This window comes from Rhyacophila brunnea, unplaced genomic scaffold, assembly GCF_057557595.1.
Source record: "Rhyacophila brunnea isolate RB1 unplaced genomic scaffold, BYU_Rbru_1.0 scaffold_6, whole genome shotgun sequence".
In the NCBI taxonomy this organism is placed as follows: Eukaryota; Metazoa; Arthropoda; class Insecta; order Trichoptera; family Rhyacophilidae; genus Rhyacophila; species Rhyacophila brunnea.
This window is the reverse complement of record NW_028233276.1, coordinates 44,314,660-44,331,757: the sequence shown is the minus strand read 5'-3', so window position 1 is coordinate 44,331,757 and position 17,098 is coordinate 44,314,660. Positions and strand designations below refer to the sequence as shown.

The 17,098-nt window shown below is 33.4% G+C and overlaps 2 protein-coding genes across 2 annotated transcripts in view; one reads left to right on the top strand and one right to left on the bottom strand.

Moving 5' to 3' along the window:
- LOC147065719 (coiled-coil domain-containing protein 174) overlaps positions 1–7,116 on the bottom strand; it is a 375,807-nt gene extending 368,691 nt beyond the window's left edge. Inside the window, exons 1-5 of the mRNA XM_085956848.1 lie at positions 6,990–7,116; positions 6,660–6,856; positions 5,295–5,498; positions 2,339–2,492; positions 1,415–1,538 (exon numbers count right to left, since the gene is read on the bottom strand). Of these exons, the coding sequence (XP_085812974.1) occupies positions 1,415–1,538; positions 2,339–2,492; positions 5,295–5,498; positions 6,660–6,856; positions 6,990–7,028 (718 nt within the window). The 5' untranslated portion in view covers positions 7,029–7,116. The remainder of the gene's footprint in view (positions 1–1,414; positions 1,539–2,338; positions 2,493–5,294; positions 5,499–6,659; positions 6,857–6,989) is intronic.
- A 110-nt stretch (positions 7,117–7,226) lies between these two features.
- Positions 7,227–13,323, top strand: Ubc6 (ubiquitin conjugating enzyme 6). The gene is made up of 3 exons (XM_085956850.1): positions 7,227–7,501; positions 9,529–9,814; positions 12,383–13,323. The coding sequence occupies exons 1-3, from the start codon at positions 7,458–7,460 to the stop codon at positions 12,506–12,508; spliced, it is 456 nt and encodes a 151-aa protein (XP_085812976.1). The 5' UTR covers positions 7,227–7,457; the 3' UTR covers positions 12,509–13,323.
- Positions 13,324–17,098: the final 3,775 nt, after the last annotated feature.

The window sequence follows — 17,098 nt, the reverse complement described above, 5'->3', positions numbered from 1 at the left end:
CTGAACGTTGATCCAAACAATAATAAGTACTAATTACTGTCTCTGCATGGGTCATTAAATCATACAGTGGATTTGTTTAATTTTGTTGAATAATGAAATAAAAATACAAAATTTACTCTATGGCATTTTTATTTATGTAATATTGATGTAAAGCTCAACATCAAGATGCCTCAAGAATGGTTTATGTGGTCGGCCAACAATCTTCTGACTATAACGATCGACAAGTGTGCAAATGAAGAAATTTAATACCAACATGTGAATTACGGAATTATATTCCATCAACAGACACAACATAAAACCATTACATATACATGTACTAAAATTTTCACTAGGTACCAGGATTCCAGGTTCAGTATTTCGCTTGATTTCATGATTTCGACATCCCAAAATTTTAATTAATTGTAGAAATACAAAGCATAGATATACGGAGTGATCCAATATGGGGTGAGGTTGAGTATATATAATTTATCGTCACGTTGATTATATTAAAGTGTATAATATTTATCAATGGAGAAGGGTGGAGGAGGGCTGTGGAGATCCGACATAATTAGTGCACACTAAGCATTGTCAGTCATACTTATTTGTTTTCATTGAATTATTGAAAAATTGCAGATGGTACTTGTTAGTTTTTAAAATTAAATTAAACACTGCCTAAATAGTTTATTATATTTGTAAACGATTGGAAAAAGCGAACAGCGAAATTAAATATCCTTAAAGATATTAAAATTAAAAAGTAATCATGTTTAAAGTTAGTCATATATTTATATAATAAAAAAGTACTTAGATAATCATAATCAAAAAAGTAAAAATGGAGATTACCGATTTTCAAAGTAATAGTCTCACTTGATAACCGTCAATGCATTAATATTGTTCAAATGTATTATTAAAATTTGTGTTTATTAAAAAGATGGAAAACTTCGTTGATTATTTATTATTCTTGATATGCCAGCCATCTGACACGACAAATCGTAATCTATTTTTTTAATAGGATCATGCAGACACTGCGCGAGCCTAATGCCGGGTCCACATTGGCAACATGTCGCCGGCAACCTCGTTAAATTTTACGATAAGTATGATAATTATCGTAAAATTTATCGAGGTTGTCGCGCGACATGTTGCCAGTGTGGACCCGGCATAATACTACAAGGTTCTAAATGTTCGTCCTTGAGAAAACAAACCCAACAATGAAGTACTATTCTTAGCTTAGTTACTTTTGTTTCGCCAAGGACAAACACTTAGAACCTTGTAGTTCTCCACTCGCGACTGGTTATTGAGAAACAGACACCAGTAAGTCATCATGTTATGAATTAGAAATTTTCTAATATTTTGCATGACATAAAAAAAGAAATCCTACACCACAAATTGGATCATCTTTTAGCTATAATTTTAAAAAATATTTGAAGAAACCACTCACCATTAAACAGAACATCTTCGTAATGAACTGTGTCCTTATCCATCAGCTCCCGTTCCTTTTGCTCCCATTGCTGACGCAGCATCTCTTTGTAAGCATCAGGAGGCACCAGCTCACGTGGCGGAGACTATAAACAATAGCATGGTAAATAAAATGGTTGCTTTCATCTTTTCTCTAACATCCTAATATGTATAATAATATGTACATACAGTAGAACCTTGATTATCCGGACTAATCAGGAATCATGATAGTCCAAATAATCGAAAAAATAATATTACATCTATAAATAATCAACTTTTACTTTATCTTTCAAGAGATTCAGCATTACTTAGTGGTAATTCATGATACTTAAGCGTCAAATATATTATGATGCACGTCACGTACTATCATGTGACGTCACGGTAAGCTGTCGCTATGGGAAAAAGGTGTGTAATGTAATTTTTCTAGATGTTTAAAATGTTATCAGACTGATGCTCCCATCCTGTAACACACTTTGAACCTTTAAACCAATATTGTCAGTTAGCAAAATCTGCCAAATTCACCAGAACAAAAATGAGGTCACATCAAGTGTACCGTACTGCATCGACACCCGCATGACTCAATGAACGTTTTTTATCATTTTAAATAATATTTACTGTCAACAGTAAATCCATGCACGTGTAAACGGTACTTAAAACACTTTTATTTTTGATTATATGAGGTATTTCAAATTATTTCGTTTTATTGCCTAATACCATGTATTAATATGTGTGACCATATTATAAAATGCTGTGATACACTATTTACAAAGGCTGTAAACATGTAAATTTGTTTTTCATGATTCACTGAAAACTACAAAAAGCCTCTAGAACGGTTTTTGACTCTTGATAATTAATACATATCTTATAAAACAAAGATTTATTAAAAAAATATATATATAATACTCACTTCTCCTTCTTTCATAAATGTCTTGGTTGGAAGATCTTCTTCATCCACATTTGGTTGTAAAGATTTTTTTAATTTGTCATCCCTACTTTGAACATATTCTAAATCTGTTTTAAGACATCGCCTTGTTCTTCCCAAACAGTCAACATAATCAGCCCTGGAAAATTAAAAAAAAAAGTACACATTATCATACAGTCAAACTTGGTTATTACGAGGAAGATGGGACCGACTGAATTTTCTCGTTATAAGTGTTGCTCGTTATATCAGAGAATAGCTATTTTTAAATGAGCGGTCACATAACACAAAAAGTCGCAATTCAAAGAAAAATACACAATTAGAATTTTTGCCCAAAACAAGCATGGCATTCATAAACTACAAAAGAAGTTGTTTATTGTAATGAACGCTGGTAGGTACCTACTGACTTCACAGATGCAATTTCAACCATATGAGTGGACACTTTTTCAATATTGTCGGCGAAAACACCAATTAGGTAGGTACTTAGACACTTAACTAGTGTCATAAACGTAAACCGATCCCGGCGGCATCCTGTCCGGTCTGATTTTATTGCTTAGGGTCGAAATGTTTTTTTTAAAACGATCGACACATTAACAGTTTTAAGAAGATTTTTGACGATATTTTAGCTCGGTATACCCGATAAGTAGATCGTTATAAAAGTGAATAAATGTATGGAGAAAATCATTAACTAAAATGTCAACGAATGTTTCCTCGTTACATCCGAGATTTCGCTATATCCGTGATCGTAGTAACCGAGTTTGACTGTAGTATGGTCCACTAATTGGTAACTGGAAGGTGGGAGAGGAAAGAGTGACGAAATTTTCCACGAGGGACATTAAAAGAACACGGAGGTATAGTAGAAATATGGTGAGTAGTTGCCCAACACCCGTTTATTCGGACATGTTAATTATTAAATGTTACAAAATTATAAAGACTAAACATTTTTTTTTCTCCAAGTATATATTGTCAATTATCTGCTAAAGATAGATAGAAGAACCTCAAGTCTCTGGAGTGACAAGGATGGGTTAATATGGTGAAAAGAGAAAGCACTTTGAAGCCTTAACTATCGAAACCTTTTGTATACATAACATGTTAACTGATATCACTGTTTAAACTCTGAAACTGGATATAACTGAAGTAAAGTTGTACAATGGCGGCAAACTATCATCTTCATTCGGTGGCACAATGTAGGTGTACCACACCCACTGGGAAATATTTCACCTAATTCATGAAAGTGGTAATTCATGTACTACGTACTTTGAAAACACATAATTTACCTTTCAAATCCTATGAACAATGCATATTTAATTGGGGGCAGTTAGTGGAAAAAATCTTATTAATGTTATACAGCATTTTCAAGTCATACACTCTATTCTGAACAATCCTTTTAGTTCCCACCTTTTTAATTAAATTTATAATTATTACATTTATACTTCAAAATTTGGAGAGATCTGGACGTTAGGAATCAAAGTAAGTATCAATAATTATTGGTATATGGATTCAAATCACAAAAGCCGGTAGGTAGCCAATATGTATTAGGTAACAGAATTTGAGAATCGCTTCAGTTGCATGACGATTAGTTAATTCAGGTAGGATGCAGGTACCTACATTGGTAAAGCATATTGGCCAGAATCTGATAGATGGAGTTCGAGTCCCATCTGGTATCATATTTTTGTCACGATTTTTTCTATTACCCCAGCATTTTCTAATTATGTATCTCCCTAAAAGATTTGTATCACCTTAAAAAGGTTAATATCAAATGTAACATAATATATATAGAAAGAAAAGGCTGTTATCTAGCTTTTAGCTAAATTCCCATAGGTTTGACGCGCACACAATTTCTGTTAGTTTGTAAGGCAATTAGGGCCATTCATTGGTCAGCCTATTAGTATTAGTCGGTATGTATCCACTGAGGTGTTGGCTGATTAGTATGGAGTGAATTTCAGCCAATGTGATTTTATATCACTATGGTACAGGTTAGCCTAAACTGAATGTGGAATCTGAATGATTTTCATTTGTAAGAGATATTCATGAGTGCAGTGAAAAATTCCCAACCACATCGGTTGTATTTTAATATGAGATATAAATATGTATGTATACCAAAAAAATATTTTAAAAACTCTAAAATAAAACAAATTTAAAATGGTTCACACCCATGATGTTGAAGAAAAATCTTCTTCTATGAAGATGGAGCCTTTACTATATGAAAGTGAAGCTGACAACGGTTACTAAGGCTAATTATTAAATGAGCTGCAAGTCAGTTTACATTGTAGGTTCATTTGTAGAATATTGAATGCTCTGAGATTTATTAACTAAGGATTAAAATAAAAACATCTTTCATTTGTGCTACAAGTCTAAAGTAAATTCTGTATAGAATGTACCATCACTATTTTGATAGAAAATAACAAACTCAAATAACAGTATGTAAATAAACATTTGATTTACAACCAATGTTTTCAGTACTGCTAACGCCGATAATATTAACATTAACAATATCATACCTATCAAACCATATTAAAATCTTCGGTACAGTTCGGTTATGAGGAATACAGCGGGAAACGCATTTTGAAAATACCCAATACACTGGATTATTTGTTTGTTTGGGTTAGTTCAGGTTAGGTTAGGTTGGGTTAGGTTTGGTTAGGTTAACCTAACAAATAATCCAGTATATCGGCCATTCTCAAAATGCATTTGCCGCTGTATTCCACATAACCGAACTGTACCAAATCTTCTCTACAATCTGATATGTGTCTTGGACACCTCTTGTGAAGGTATTTTAGATGTTTTATTATGAGAAATAATTGTTAGACATTCGCGGTGTTCAAACCCACGATCGACAACTTCATAACCGGACATTGCGGTACTAATCTACGGTGGGTGTTATCAGATATTGAGTACAAATAGTAACAATCTATCTTCATTAGTCCAAACTATTTATACATACCATTCACCATCAGAATCAATGTCATCATCTTTCGTTAAGTCTGCCTCTTCTGATTCATCTGGATTCACAGTCGTTGAGGACTTTGAAGACGATTCAGCGGTTTCTTTTTTCTGAAACTGCACAAGGAAATGCTCTTCCATGCCATCATGAGACGATCCTTGTGACAAATGATCATACAATTTAGATTTACGTTCCAATGACGCCCTAAAACAGATGCACAAAATAATAAAATCATTAAAGACAGCGAATAACTTTGCATACATCATATTTCTAGATGGAATATTTTTAATGATTCATTCATATAGGTACTATCAGTGAAGATCAGTATATTGATAAGTTGATTTTCCTAGTTATACTGAAATAACAGTAAATTCTTTTAGAAAATTGGTAACCAGGTCTTAAGTCTAGCTTCTCATCTAGGCTTATCAATTCCAAGTGAGGTCACAATACATATATTTCGATACCGTTCAATAGGGGAACAGCTCAAAATTTAAAGGTTTTGGGTTGAGAATGCCATTTGATGTAGAATAATTTTCTATTTATAATTCAGCAAAAAAAAACAATCAAAAATTTCTTTAATGTGTCATAAAATCGAATAACCCTTCCTGAGATTAATCAGTAATTCCGTTATGTAATCAAATTTATTAGTTAATTCTTCATTAAAATGTACAATTTCATTGTGCATTGATGAATTCCACTAAATTAAATATAAAAAACATACACTTTCATCGAAATCAAGGCGTTAAAATTAAAATGAGAATTACTGCAAAAAATTCAAACGCCATTATCTTGGAACAAGGTTTTATGAGTTGTTCCCCTATTGAACTGGGGTATCGATTTGATTTTCTCAAAGCCTTGCTGTCACAGTGACTGTTTCACTAATACTACACAATACAAATACTAAAGTGGGCTCCTAGGCCAGGGTCTTTGACGGACCTCCCTATTTATCGCCAAGGTTAAAGGCAGTGTGAAAGTAGTGTTTCCCAGTGAATTATCATTTAAGTAATTATATCAATTATCATATCATATCAAATTGCATCGCACAATCACATATTTTTAAGTTGTAATATTCTCAAATTAACATCACAGGCGAATTTTTTGACTATTAGAGCAAATTTGCGATGTGTTTTTATCTCACTTAGCTGGTCGACCAGCTACACCGAGCCCCCCTGTACCCGGGCTCCAACGCTAGAGCCCTGTCAGCCACCCCTTTGTGTGGGCCATGACTACACTACTAACTGTCATTGAGCCTCATGGCCTGTTTGTAGTGCTAAAATGAAAATAAAAAATAAACGGGAATAAAAAAAATTAGAAAAAGGATGGTTCCTGATTGAAGGTTGAGTTTTAAAAATAATAATACTTTACTTGGATTTTCGAAGAGCCTCTGCTTCTTCTGCATCCCTTGGTTGATCTGTTACCGTCTGCTTTTGATGTTTTGATTTGTCTCTCGATTTTCCGACATTTGAAGCGGGAACAAAATTTTCGATTTGATTCTTCGATTCGAGCTTCGCCTTATTAACTTCATCTTGCTTTCTTAATAATTCCGCTTTCAAACTGATGAACTGAAATTTTCAAATAATGAAAAACCGTTTACTAAGTTTTATGTAATATAATAATCTAATTAAGCGTAATTTTATAACTATTGAAACATTATTAAAAGAAAGAAAGAGAAAAAAGGGTAAATATTTCACTAACCGTGGATTTACTGATTTCTATTTTCTTTGATTGATTCATTTCATCGGCGACTGTTTAAATACATAACCCTAACGAATGTTTACAACTCACTGCAGAGTGCGAGCTGTCAAAAACTAATGTCAAAAGTGCGAAGTGAAGTAAAATCAAATGATCCGCTGGAAATTCACAAATCAGTGGTACCAATAGAAGCAGTTTGTACTTTTGCGGAAATGAGTTTCATCTTCATAATCCGAAGCCGACTTCATAGCGAACTTCATACGTGTAAAATCTAGCTGGCCATGATACACGAAAAAATTCTAGTGAATAATCGACCGTGAGCCTTCTATTGTGTATTTACTATTTTGTATGGTCGATTCGTAACGTTCAGTGATATTATAGTATATAAATTGTAAATATTTACGACTAGGTAAATCTCTAAGCCCCAGTTTCACGCTCGTCTCGAGTGTTTCTAGGCCAAGTTTTTAAATAATGTCAACTCCTGCCAGAAGACGCTTGATGAGAGATTTTAAAAGGTCTGATATCCATAAAATACTGTTATTTAACCTTGTTTTTATAAAAAAACGTTAAATTACACTTGTACGAAAAATCAATACTATTGTATTTCGCGTATTGCTTTGTCTGATGTGTCGTTTAATAAAAACTTTTCTTTGTAACATCAGGTTAGGTATTGATAATAAAGTACTATTTTTCGTACTCTGATTCACCAAATTACATCATGAAAAACGAAGGACTTTTTCTACCATGCACTATTATTTGTCTAGATTATTCTATTCTCCGAGTCGCGCACTACGGATGCATTCAAAACATGATGCTGTTTCAATGTCATCCTCTGTAGATCATTTCAAATTTTATCTTTGTCGTATTTATTATGAGATTTTCTACAACTCTCCGCCGCATATTTATTGTTATTTAGTTTCCTCACTTCAACATTAACAATACAGTCGATAATAATTAATGCATTCCGGACGTGGGTGCTTATATTATAATTTTTTCGATTTCCCTGACAGGCAATATTAAAATGTTATTAGTAAGTTATTTATTTATCTACGTCCTGCTCACATCTAAAAAGACTTGGCTAACTGGTCACTATCTTTTATCATAATATTATTATTGAGGTGATACTAGGTGACTATCCTTTCAAATTACCACTAACATTCAATGATGGGCTGGCTAACCTTCATTTTACTTGATATTTAGCAGATTTTTTTAATAAAATAAAATGAGACAAGTCTACAGATAATCAATATCAATTTTTCTGTTCGTATATGAAGCAAATAGGTAGCTAATAATTATCAAACTTCACCTTTTTACAGAATAATTTGAATTAGGTAGTCAGTATGACAATAAATTATTATTGCCATAATAAAATAAGAGAAAGTTACCAACACTAATGACTATTCTGCGTGCGTAATGCTTGAAAACAATTTACTGATAATTAGCTTCTTGTTTTGTCTGACTCAATGATATTTCAATTTTCATTTAATACCTATATTATTATTCACAGTCTTAACTTTTGTATTGTGTAACTTTTTGTTAATTTCATAAAACATTTAAACATCAGCCTCAACTGCACTCTCAACACAAGCTAAATGTTTAATTATTCGGTTAACATTCAGTTTCATAATAAATAATAATATGTTATACCTGTGTTTAAAATTTAATGAGTGGTTATATATTTTCATACTTAAGTAAAGAGGTTAGCTTTTGAACCTTGGTGGTAAACAACTTATTTTCAGTTCAGTTTAATTAACAGTTCAGTAGTAGTAGAGCAGATCTCTCGGCTCAGAACCCACTTTAAGTAGCGTGGCGAAGTGTGGAGTTCGTGAGAGGTTGCGACGTTTCTCCTTTGTACACCACACAAGACATACTCCACCTTATGGCTCCTGCTAGAGCCCTCGAAAATTTTTGTGTTCGTATCGTACGGACAGCTTTAAGAGGCAACAACTGAGCAAATTGCCTCGTAAATTTCCTTGCAACTAACAAACTGCTTCCTGTGGGGTTGGCGCCTTAAGCCATGTGTCCCGTCTAGCAAAAGTATACATGTGAATTTTAACACTAACAACCAATCCTCAAAAAAAGACACAATGCACTCTGGGGATGCCCGTAAGCTCTGCTTAGGAATGAATAGTAATTTACCTTTTCTTTGTGGACATATCACTGCCCTCAGTGGCTGAATGGTATCATGTCCACTTATGAAGTTATGGGTCTTGTGTTCAAACCTGGGACTGGCTAACATCCATTTCTAGTTTAAAAAAATCTGTTTGGAAACCTCTTCGTGTGTCGGCCAATATCCTCGTCGGATACAAAAATATGTCAATCTGTCACTCATCAATAATTCATTTATTATTAGTACTTACCTTTTAATAAGATTTATCTACATTTCTCCATTAATCAAGCATATGAACTCTTAAGGTACAATATTTTCTGCAATCTCATGAAGAATGTATTGGTCATACTAATTGAATAAAAAGTATTATACCCCACACATATTAATGTGTTTTAATTGCTTTGTTACTTAAATTATTAATTACATTTTCAGATTACAAGAAGACCCACCTACCGGAGTGTCGGGTGCCCCTACGGACAACAATATTATGATATGGAACGCCGTTATATTTGGCCCCCATGACACCCCCTTTGAAGACGGCACCTTCAAATTGACAATAGAATTCACTGAAGAATATCCAAACAAGCCCCCGACGGTGCGGTTTGTTTCTAAAATGTTCCATCCCAATGTTTACGCTGACGGCGGTATATGTTTGGATATATTACAGAACAGATGGAGTCCAACATACGATGTCTCCGCCATTTTAACTTCTATTCAAGTGAGTATAACTGGAATCGACTTCCGTAGAATATTTCTTTTTTTGTTGCATATCCGCTCCATAGGTGTCCGTATGACAAGATCCGTGTCGCTTACATCTTCCCAGGGCATGCCGTAGTGCCACCGTTTACTCCGTATGGATGATATTTAGTGGCTTTTCAGGACGCCGAAGAAAAAGCAAGCTAGATTGAGAATATATCGATGCCTGTAATACGCAACAGAACCAGATCCAATATCATATCTTTCTTAAATATGTCAAGAGGCGAGGCTGCATGGTCCATTTTTTATCGCATTACTTTTTGTCACAACATACGTTCCAGTATCTGCCGCAAACAAATATCCTCAAAACTCCAGCATGTAACTTACCCATTATTATCCACTGTCGACTGTTGACTGAACACCTATCCAAGTCTTCTGTACTCTATAACGATCTTGTGTTTTTCATCACCGCCTTCAAAGCATTACTTGATCAAATGCTCTTCTCTTTTCTTATGAAATGTCTCCGATTGAATAAATAACTAAATTTATCCAAAAATGTTATAGCCTCATGAATATATCTATAAGAATAACTCTTGGACCGAGTGGGATTAGAACCCATTCCTATCACACTCTGAGCGAGAGCTTTATCAATAATTATGCTTTACCGATACTGGCTTCAAACTCTATTCTGTTCCAGAATTTTTTTAATAACGTGGACAGGCTGTCCCAAATTGATAACATTAATTTCTTTTAAGTTGTTAATACATTTTATTAATTAGAATAAAACATGATATTTAGTAGTAACTGCTTACGACAGCATTATTATAATCATTAGGTTGCATAAAGTGAACATTTCAATTTCAGTATTGAAAAGTTATGAATCACAGAACAGATAATAAATAGAATACCGATAGGCTATATTCAATACGCCGCATGGTGAAGCAAGCTTTTGAATGTGTGAGTGTCCTACGAAAGTGAAGCACGCATTATGCACGTGCAATAGTGTGTGTAATACACCAACATTAAATGAGCGTAAATGCATAAACCGAGAGCAGTTTTCAGTATTCGACGTAAAACGTATTCTAGACACGTGTGTAAGTTTAACCCGGATTCTTCCTTACTCGAGTCGGTTACCTGCTATCGCCTTACCCGTTGTGTATTTCAGTTCCCATTATTTCTGAGTTCCCTGTTATGAATAGTAATGAGGAATTCAATAAATCATCATGACTTAGAAGTCAATAAATGGTCATTAACAAAAGAAACCCCTGATTTTCAACAAAAAAACATAAATTGAACATAATTACAATGAAAACCCACTTTACTATCTAAATTCTAAGATTAACAAGTTTGATATACCATGATAAAACAATTACTTAGCTAATTATATTTTTATCAATGTTTTGTCAACTCATTATAAAATATAAAATGGAAGACGGCAAGAAATTAACCATCAAAATTATTGATTGTAGAATACGAAAAATATGAAATGCTATATAATAATCACAACCCAGATTACATAAATAAAGACAAATGTTCCATAAAATAACATCTATATTATAACCAAGATAAATCGTAAATACACTAAAAACAGATGCATGGTTTGTCTTATTTTGATATAATATAGTGTTTACTAGATCTTTATGTACAATATCTTTTGACTTACAATTTCTAATCTTTGTTTTCGTTCTCCTATAAAATATTATTCGCCATCACAGCAGGGAGTGTCTCAAGTTCTATATTACGTAAATGCAAGATAGCACATTGTGTTCCAATATCTTGTAAACCTCATAAGTCAAAAACAACTTTTTTCTAGGAGACAAGCCTAACATAAGATAAAACCATACAATTTTTTTTTAAATAGAACAGACAAAATAATGACGGTATCCTGTTATTTCAGAGCTTTGCGAATTTTTCCATTGTATGGACAACAATTATTATAAACTGTTATGAGTGCAAAAATCTTATACGTATATAGTCGACGATACTAGCATATTCAAAAATCTTATACTTAATCCAAATGGGTTTTACTATAGTGGAACAACTTAACTTTGAAATTACACAGAATTACGTAGGGTAAAACTAATTAGGTATTGTTACCGTTATTATTTTCTGACTGCTCTTACAAGAAGCCTATTGCATAATTTTCTCTCGCTCGGCATCGCTCTTAACTATGTCATATATTCTGTCAGAACTATCAAACTTCAGTCTCATGTGCTATGGTTATAGTTTTCTGAGATAGACTGATGAATATGTTGGTGATTCCAATCACGCAACTCCATTCTAGTGCTTACTATAAATACGAAAGTGAGCACGTATTTTATGTCAATATTTATTAATATGGAGAATGCCATATCAAACAGTAAACATGACTTAAAATGGAACTACAGATAATAGAAACATGTGGAGAAGAAATAAAATAATTTGGCAACGTCTATAACTCAAAACTGTCAAAAGATGCACACGCTGGTATTGTAGAATGAAAGGATTTGTGTTACTCATCATTGACGATTGGAAATTTCAGAGTTTAAAAGTAATCATCGTTACAATATTATGTTCATTAACGTTGAATTGTATGTTTGTCTGCTTTCAGTCGCTGTTAAGTGATCCTAACCCCAACTCTCCTGCCAATTCGATGGCCGCGCAGCTCTACAAAGAGAACAGACGCGAATATGAAAAGCGGGTGAAAGCTTGTGTGGAACAATCCTTCATCGATTAGCGGAGCTCCCTCAGTTGTATCTTCTGCGAATCGGCCCGCCACCCTCTATCAATTAGCAAAGCCCCCGATAAACATTACAGACAGTTCAGAACGAAGCCATGTCGTGGTTATTTTCTCATTTACCCGCAAGCACCGCGTATACTGCCAAATGCCTTACATCAATTACAAAAGGATCGTATTGAAAATGCACTTTTATTGAGTCGTGTTTTATAGGATTAACAAATTAGCCGGGTTTTTTTTTATGAAAATCAATAAATATATAAAATGTATATAATATGTATTGTCTGTTTTTTTTTCATCTACCTACATATTATATAGTCCGAATTGTGCCACAGGTTTATATTAAAATAGTGTTTAAATTTGGCATATTATACACAAATCCTAATGACTGCAAATATAAATACAGTGAGACATAATTTATGCATTCTATAAGTACATTTCCAAGCAATTTCATGTGTAATGGTTAATAATGCCTTTATTACCTATACTATCCATTAAAAATATATTGAAAAGAATAATATGTCAATCTCATTGTGAAACTGCTGCAAGAAAAAATATTTTATATAATGTTTTAAAATAATATGTGTGGCTCATATTAGATTTAATTATAGGAAATATGTCTTTGGCTCTCAAAAATGTTCTAGGCTATGAAACATTTTCTCGTTATAGTTCCAGTCCCGACATGTTTATGGGCAGTCGTGAGGCGAAGTTCATCGAATATTATATAGCTAATCTACTCAAATGAAGACGGACAATTGATAACACGCAGTATTCTGCACCAAGCCTTTTCTTATTTGCAATAACTAGATATCTACAAAAATAACATCTTTTGAATGTAATATTGTGTCAATTTAAGTAATGTTTCCGTGTTTCTTTTGTGTTTAACTAGAGTGGGTTTAGCCATTATGAATAATTAATTGAGAGTTACGTATATTATTTAGGGGCTAGGGCGGCGGGCGTACTGTTCCGTGTGGTATGGAATTGCCAACGAGTCACCTTTGACTATGGATAAATGTGTACACGGTTTTGACTCTCATCAAGAAAATATATAAGTCTGCAAGTGATATAGACGAAATTCGTGAATTGGAGTAATTTATCCCCATATATACTATTAATATATATATATTATAAATGGTATTCTAAACATTTAAAAATGTTATTTAATTTTCTATACCTTTGTAAGTTTCTTTTAGTAAATGAATTATTAATTAATCTGGTCTATTTTTATTTATCGATATTGTTCGGTTCGCCGACGTGATTATTTTAAAATAAAAATATTGTACCTAAATGAACATTTTCAAGTATGGATCTGATGTTTTTGTGTTACCATAATCACATAATATTTGGTGTCTAACTATACCTACTCTTCTGTATAAACAACCCGAGAACGTAATATTACTATTTTGTGTGTTAAGTATATTCGGCAGAGTTTATTTGGCAATATTGTTAAGCCTTTTGATCGGCAACCATAATTCGAATTTTTTGCGAACTTCTAACCCCCCGACGAATGATATTCTACCTCCAATTCATGGTTTTTTTTTTTTAACCGTAGAAGGAATTAGATTTTGGAAAAATTTTATTAAACCCAGCATTGTACTGTGTAAGATTTTCAGCATTTACATCATTTCTTGATAACTTCATTTCCAAATAATAGTAAAACTTTTCTGTCAAAAGGTTTTGCCTTTGATTTCTAATGCTACGAGGTTCTACTGCGACTATTTAGTTTACCTTGCCATTGAACTCCTCAGAATATATCACCATTTTATTTTCATACATTCTGTCATGGTGGATCTCGGAGTCAACTCGGGTATATAATTTGGTTTCAATACAGTAATAGTCCGACTTATTGTCATATATTTAATTAAAAGTGCGACAATTGCTCGACAAAGGCAATCATCCGTTGTAGGCTCCTGAAATTTTAAGAAAGAGATTTCACGGCTGAACTTATTGAAATTATACTCTGCAGACTTAATAGGTCTAACCAAAAATTGTAATTTTATTTTACTCAATGTGTATTTTTGCAATAAAAATGGTATAATTTGCCTTACAATTTTTACATTTTTATCGATCATACTGTCCGTTAAGAACAGTGGCGTGCGGTGACTTGCTTGTAGGGATAGTCTTTTAAAAGTATATATATACCTATTATGGCAAGTAGTGTGTGATATAGAACGTAAACAATAACAACCAACCGTGAAAGTCTCAATTACAGAACTTTAAGAAACTGAAACTGTTGCCGAACTGGTACTGAAATACTATACAATTTCAAAAATAACTGCATAATATAACATAGTAATTTATTGATTCCTTGGGATGGACCATACGCCACTGGTCAAAATCCAATTACATAATGTCGCTTAAAGTATGGAATTGTATGAACTTTTCTATCTATGGAAAAACTCAAACAGGCCACGTTGTAGTTTTGGAGTATTACTCAATACAGAAATGGTACACATTTTAAATTGTGAAAAAGAAGGCCTTGCGAGGCAAATTCTATGATTTAAATTACACAATGTAAAAATGTTCCAATATGTATTTACGCTATAGTCAGTAGAAAACTACAGGCCGGTAGCTGTTCTCTCTACACCAGCAAAAGTTCTGGAGATGATCATGCACAGCATGATTTCTCCAAAAATTGAGTCATTTATAATGAATGAACAGCATGGATTTAGAGCAGGCCGATCAACGGAAACCAACCTGATGGTATTCACTGATTATGTGTCGTCAGTACTAGATAGAGGCAGCCAGGTTGACTGTTCTTACAATGATTTCTCGAAGGCATTTGACAGAGTCGATCACGATATTCTAATGGAAAAACTCCAACTTATTGGATTGTCGGATCGATTTCTAAAGCTATTCGGGAGTTATTTTAGGAACCGTCAACAATACGTTTCGTACGGCCTTTATCAGTCACAGACCTTTTACACATTTTCTGGTGTCCCCCAGGGCTCAAACTTAGGGCCATTGCTGTTCACGATTTTTATAAATGACATAGCATTGGTAATTAAAAGTGCTATGTTTTTGTTGTTTGCTGACGACTTGAAACTCTTCATGGAAGTTGTCACCTTGGACGATTGTCGTCAACTTCAACTTGATATAGATAATATATTAGATTGGGGCAGGCGTAACAAACTGGACTTCAATATTGATAAATGCAATGTTTTATCGTTTACTAAAGCCTCACGAGTATTGTTTTTCCAGTACTCGATGCATGGCAGAGTTCTCTCGCGAATAGCATCTGTAAGAGATCTTGGAATTACATTTGACGGTAAACTGACGTTTAGTGGTCATATAGATACCATTTGTAAAAAGGCGCTAAAGATGTTGGGCTTTGTCTTGCGTACTTCCCGGGTCTTTTCGGATGTTACGGTATTAAAAATTCTCTATAACTCCTTAGTTAGAAGCAGACTTGAGAGTGGGTCTATCGTTTGGGCCCCGCATCAGTTGAAGTACGGCCTTATGGTGGAGAGAGTCCAAAAGAAATTTCTACGACTCCTTTACTTTCGGTTGTATGGATATTATCCGTGGCTCTATCCGACTGATTTTCTCTTAGGGATGCTTACATACTGTAGCTTAAAATTTAGAAGGGATCTTTATTTAGCTACATATTTTTTCAGACTTATACGCGGCGTAAATGTGAACTCTGCCATTCTTGGTGGTATTGGCTTGTGTGTCTCTGATAATTACCTTAGGAATCGAGGGCATGCGTTGTTTGTTCTCCCACGGTGCAGAACTAACCTGCCATTAGTAATGCCAATTGGGAGGGCAGTAACCATGCTTAATGAAATCGCTTCGGATATTGATATATTCCACTTACGTGAGGGTGAATTTAGGTGGACGTTGTTTTATAAGTTTTTAAGATAGGGTTTATCGAAGTTCACTCTGTGTGCTTCCATCTACTTTTATTTTGTTACTTATTTAATTTATTTTCTTATTTTATTACTTTTTCTCTGTATTTTAATTTTTTTTTTTTTTATTATTAACACTTATTTTATGTCATGTCGTGAACGCTTTGAATTTATAATTTGTTATGTTCATTATATGTAAAATAAATAAATTTGATTTGATTTGATTTGATCTATTTAATATGGAAATGAGAGAATTAATTAATAATGCCAAACCTAAGTATTTTGTACTCTGCATGATAACTTTGGAAACATATAGTGATTAATTAGTGTTAACATTTTGAAATTGCAATATCTGAAAAGTACCATGTGTCAACCAGGCAATATTTAGCATATTGAGTACCTAACCTTATTTTTAAAACATTATCCTTACATTCAACTGGTGATTAAAAAAATGACTTATGTGAAAATCAATTTTTAAACCCGTACTGTGTTAATAACAATAATAAAATCATTTTATGTATTATAGGCTGTTTTTTATTCTACAATATTCCCTTATACATTTGGCAAAATTTAAAAACATTTAAAACAATACTCTCATATTCTAAGAAAATATAATATTAGCATCGCACACATGACAGAGTCGTTGTTACCAACAATGTTAATCATTTAATATAAAATTGTGCTGTTTATCGCCCACGATGGCCAAGCAGGTTACGCGTATTCCTGTAATATCCCGGGTCTG

Excerpts from the sequence above, each read along its gene's own strand:
- Ubc6 (XM_085956850.1), top strand. The coding sequence starts at position 7,458 with ATGTCAACTCCTGCCAGAAGACGCTTGATGAGAGATTTTAAAAG. Across the intron at positions 7,502-9,528 it reads TTGATGAGAGATTTTAAAAG|ATTACAAGAAGACCCACCTA; the intron begins GTCTGATATCCA and ends TTACATTTTCAG. Across the intron at positions 9,815-12,382 it reads CCATTTTAACTTCTATTCAA|TCGCTGTTAAGTGATCCTAA; the intron begins GTGAGTATAACT and ends GTCTGCTTTCAG.